This window comes from Patella vulgata, chromosome 8 (genome assembly GCF_932274485.2).
Source record: "Patella vulgata chromosome 8, xgPatVulg1.2, whole genome shotgun sequence".
NCBI lineage: Eukaryota > Metazoa > Mollusca > Gastropoda > Patellidae > Patella > Patella vulgata.
The window spans coordinates 19,138,851-19,144,179 of record NC_065886.2 but is presented as its reverse complement, the minus strand read 5'-3'; the positions used below and the strand labels follow the sequence as shown (position 1 = coordinate 19,144,179).

The 5,329-nt window shown below is 37.2% G+C and overlaps 1 protein-coding gene across 1 annotated transcript; it reads right to left on the bottom strand.

Annotated features, from left to right (window-relative positions):
- Positions 1-2,803: 2,803 nt before the first annotated feature.
- LOC126830503 (phenolphthiocerol/phthiocerol polyketide synthase subunit A-like) lies at positions 2,804-4,757 on the bottom strand. Its single transcript, XM_050560891.1, has 3 exons — positions 4,604-4,757; positions 3,142-3,323; positions 2,804-2,986 (listed from the first exon to the last, which is right to left on the bottom strand). The coding sequence occupies exons 1-3, from the start codon at positions 4,755-4,757 to the stop codon at positions 2,804-2,806; spliced, it is 519 nt and encodes a 172-aa protein (XP_050416848.1).
- Positions 4,758-5,329: the final 572 nt, after the last annotated feature.

Genomic DNA, 5,329 nt, shown 5'->3' with positions numbered 1-5,329 from the left:
GCCAATAATTGGTCTTAGAAATGGATGGCCACTCGAATGCCGGTCCCCTCCCATTAAGGCAAGCTTTGATGTCTCTGGAATAATTAAGTTTGACTTTGGATTGAAATGATACTGTGGCACGTCTATAACATTTCCTCTTTCAGCAAGAACATTATCCCAATTTGGGTCAATTCCGTGTGCATAAAGCTCTGCTAAATTTTGCATCATACAATTTGTTTCCATATCCTTTTTCATTGAGATCAACACGCATGTTTGGTTTAGATCAAAATTTTCTTTAGAATGGGCAATGAGTACAGGTTTTGACCCAATTTCAAGAAAAATATTGAAACAATCTTGAGTTACAGCATCCTGGAGTGCCTGTTGGAACAACACTGGTTCTGTGACATTTTTTGCCCAATATTCTGCTGTTATAAAATCTGATTCTATAGCTTCTTTGGCTGATACTGTTGAATACAGTTTCACATCAGGTTTTGTACCTTGTAATCCTGATAGATCATACTTTATCTGGTTGGAACACTCTGTCATATGATGACTGTGGAAAGCACTGGTTACCGTCAAATCGTGTAGAAACAGCGGGATTTCTAAATCTTCTTTTGCTGATTGGATTCTCGATTTCACCATTTCGATAACGTCAGTATCCCCACTTAGGGTGCAGGATTTAGGACTATTGTGTACAGCAATAACTACTTTTCCTTGGTAATCATCAACTATTTTCTGAACCTCGCCTACATCATAATTACCAACAACCAGCATAGACCCCCCTATGGCATTGGCTTGTCGATATGTTCGATAATAAATAACTTTCACTGCATCCTTCAAAGACAGTGCTCCTGCTGAATGTGATGCTGCTACTTCGCCAACTGACTGACCAACAACGCAGTCTGGTTTTATTCCCCAGTATTTCCACACAGCATCAAGGGCAACCTGACACGTAAATGATGCAATTGGGCCGAAATATGGATCTGTTGGATCAAAACTATCATCAAATCTTTGACAAATCGACCAACCTGTCAGTGGTAACAATAAAGCATCTATTTCCAGTATTTTCTTGTAAAAAACGTGGTTAGTTTTCATGAGCTCCTTGCACATGCCCTTCCATGTACTTCCCATTCCACAAAATACAAAAATGATGTGCTTTTGTTTCTGTAGAGCTTTAGCCGGAACTTTGTCAATTGTGGTTTTGCTTTCTAATTGATCTACAGCGTCGTCCATTGATTTGACCACCTTAGCAACTCTTACTGGGTAGTGATCTCTTCTTACAGTTGAGGTGAAGGCCACATCATCTATAGAATAAGCTTGCGTTTTAGCTTTCTCACAAAAATGCTGAATACTGCCCTTCACTGAAATTTCGTCTACTCCAGAGAAGCAGATAAGTCGTAGTTTGTCAGGATCGATGGATTTAACTGCTTTGGCTCCATTATAAGATTTAATGATAGCATGGCAATTTGTTCCACCGAAACTAAATGAATTAACGCATGATAATTTTGTTCCGTCGTAACTGTATGTCGGCCATTTGTCGGTACTTGTTGCTACTATAAGCTTTAGCTTATCAAAGTCAATCTTTTCATTTGGTGTATCGAAATGAAGAGTTGGGACGATAAGTGAGTGTTTCTGCATCAGAAGAACTTTAATTACACCTGCTACTCCTGCAGCTGACTCCAGATGGCCAATGTTAGTTTTAACTGAGCCAATATAACGTGGAGCATTTTTGATATGATCTGCGAGAAATCCACCCAAGCAGTTCGCCTCCACGGGATCGCCAGCCTGTGTACCAGTTCCTATTAAAATTGAGATATCATAATATATATACATGCAGTCAATATTTACAAATTAAGTAACTTGGATGGAAAATACTTTCTTTGTTATGTTAATAGTTTTATTCCAATTTTAACAGCTATTTAATTACGTTGTGGCATCAGGGTATTTACAGTTAGTTTACATGTATTATATTTTAGCTATGTGTTCAATGTGTTAGTCAACTATTTAGTTAGACTAAAGAGCGTTAAAATAGACGAAAATGGGCATAAAAGTGCATATTAATTTGAGTGAATAATCTTTTTATTTTAAAATTCTTATTTCTAGTGAAATACGTGAACAGTCTATTCTACACATTTTTCTTTGTACTCTAAAACATTATGTCCATAGATTACACGAAGTCGTGTTCTGATTTTAAAATGTGTTCACCGTGTCCTAAATATTGCATATTAGGATCCCATATCATGGTATTATGGTATTGCCAGTTAACATTTGCATCGTATCTTTGTTAATCGTCTATTCATGTTATAGTTGGACTCCTAGTTAACCTTTTGCTTATCATATCTGTAGTATTCTTTGTCAAACTATTCACGATTAAATTATATCATTGTCAATTTATTATTCATATTATCGTGGCATCTCATTTAACCAATTGTATATGTTAACGATGTATACTTGTTTATTCAATATAAGGTATGCATAGTTGTTTGTTGTATACTTTAGAATTATAGCCTCGCTAATTTTCTAATTACTTTCTGGTAGTGTTCCTAGTTTGTATAAATATGTTGTTTTATTTTATGATCAGTAGTGGAATACCGCGTTTTATCAGTGAAATAAAAGTGTTATTCCACTGGCTAGTTGTTTTTACCTAAAATGATTGTAAAATCATAAAATAAATAGAACATTTGTCGTTTTGTCGTGAATAACATATTTTATTTCTTCTCTAAGCAAGAAAACGTTTATATTTTCTTGCTATTCGATGAAATAAAATATGTTATTCACTCTAAAACGACAAATATCCTCTATATATTGTTGTGTTGTCAGTATGCTACATACCGTGAGCTTCTATGTATTCCAGTCGATCAGGATCAATATTATATCTGCTATAAACTGTTTTCAATAATTGGAATTGTTGACTTCCTGAGGGGGCTGTCATGGGCGTCACAGTGTGGCCGTCCTGGTTACACCCTGTCATAATTGTCCCCCATATTGGATCGTTATCACGTTCTGCCTGAATTTCATAAAGGTTAAATAGTTAGTAATGAAACAAACCATGAAAATCGCAAAATGATATTAACGTTTTGAAATAGGTAAACCTAGAGTCATAGTTTCTAATATTGTTTATTAAATGAGAAAACAAACTATACCGTAGTCAAATGTACTCACGTCCTTCAGTCGTTTTAAAAGAATTATCCCTGCACCTTCACCTCTTGCATAACCATCAGCTTTAGAGGAAAAAGCCTGACAATATCCAGTAGGGGATGCCATCCTGGCTTTACTGAGTTGAACAAATATACTAGGAGACATCAATGAGTTAACTCCCCCTGCTAAGGCCATGTCACAATCACCTGTTAATGATAATGTAAACTGTGCTACAACTAGCTAACAGCATATTACAAACTAGTTCAGCCATTGATAGGGTAGCGCACAAATTTACTGAGTTGAACAAATATACTAGGAGACATCAATGAGTTAACTCCCCCTGCTAAGGCCATGTCACAATCACCTGTTAATGATAATGTAAACTGTGCTACAACTAGCTAACAGCATATTACAAACTAGTTCAGCCATTGATAGGGTAGCGCACAAATTTACGAACTCGGCCATATAAGATGAAAGGAAATTTAGGTAAGCCTTGGAGGGGGGATGTTTGATAGGGTATTGATAGGGTAGCGCACAAATTTACGAACTCGGCCATATAAGATGAAAGGAAATTTAGGTAAGCCTGGGAGGGGGGGGGGGTGTTTGAAAAAATTTGATTGTAAATTATTGTAATTGGAATAGGCAAAGCAATGAATGACTGAAGATTCTCAACTTTTCAAAGATTTCAATGACCCCCCCCCCCTCCACCCCCGGACTTATCTAAATTTCGTTTCATCTTGTATGACCGAGTTCGTCAATTTGTGCGTCACCCGATCAATGGCATCGGTCAAGTCGTGTAGATAACGGGGACGTATTTTTCTAACAGCGTGTTGTGTCGCTCATACGGGTTTTAGCGAGGTAAGCGAGGTCTTATTTTCTCACTAAGATGTTCATTTACATTGTTCAGGCGTTCACAGGGACTGACACGCGACCGTTGAGCAGTAAAAGGTTGCCCAGTAAAATTTACTGGGAAGTGAAATTTTTTCGCCAAGGATTCAATAGGACGGCTGTTTCTGAACGTACAGGGCGAGTGTAATGAGACTACGTTCAGAGCTGAACTAATTTCAAACAACTTGTATATTTGATTTCGTATTTTGTAAACCGGCTAGACGTTTCTACTTCAATTTAGGGGCTTGTGAACATTTAAATGTATTGAATGACATGGGTAGACAACACTCGTGACTAGAAAAGAATCAAAATGTTGAACACCGAAAGAAAGTGAACGATCGTGCATAGCTGGTGAAGAAATACGTTTTAACCATATGTACGGTTCTAGTTGTGGCTATAGTAACCATCGGACAGGAGTGGGTGTGTGTATGTGCCAATTCGTTTCTAGTCACGATTATCATAACGACAAGAGAACACTTGCCGAAATGTTGTGATATGGCTGTAAAAACCAGTGATTGTTTTTCATAGAAATTGTGTTTTTAATTTCATGTTCGTGAGTGATGTAATAATTGCCAGCCGTATTCAGAACCAACATTACCTTCTCTTAGAGCTTGAGCAGCAAGATGAATAGCTAATAAAGATGATGAACAGGCTGTATCTAAAGCCATAGCAGGCCCAAGAAGATTGAAGGTGAACGATATGCGTGCAGCTACAATACTGGTAGAGGTTCCAGTTAAGGAATAATTATTCATATTTTCACTGTCAGTTGATTGGAGATTTTTATAATCACTATTCATTACACCTTAAACAAAAAATAGACATAGGTTATAAAGTAGTGAAAGGTCTCGAGCAATGAAAACACGACAATGATTTGAATGGAAGTGCTTGAAACAAATTGTTGGCCTGATTGTGGGCTGGACCTTTACCGACACAAGAAAATCACCAACAACACACGGAGGCCTTAACAACTTCGCTTTACTGTGACAATTATACATAGTGGTTAACCAGCGGCTGCCAGGCAGGATACGCCCACAATTTGCAAGAGATGGATAGAGAACAAGCTAAAAACAAAAACGATTTTTTGAACAATCAGGTGTCATAATCCAGAAAGTTATGGTCTGAAATGCGCAAATATCAACAGGGACTGAGATTTGTGGAATATAAAAATATTTTTTAAGCTTCATCAGAATTGGATACAAATTGTGACCTCTAGAGGGTCCACAACCTTCGTATTGCATACTTTTACACAATTTGCGTACAAAGAGCGGCCATTTTGTCGGGCAGTTTCATTTCGATTTTCTCGAAATTCGAATTCAACCTTCAT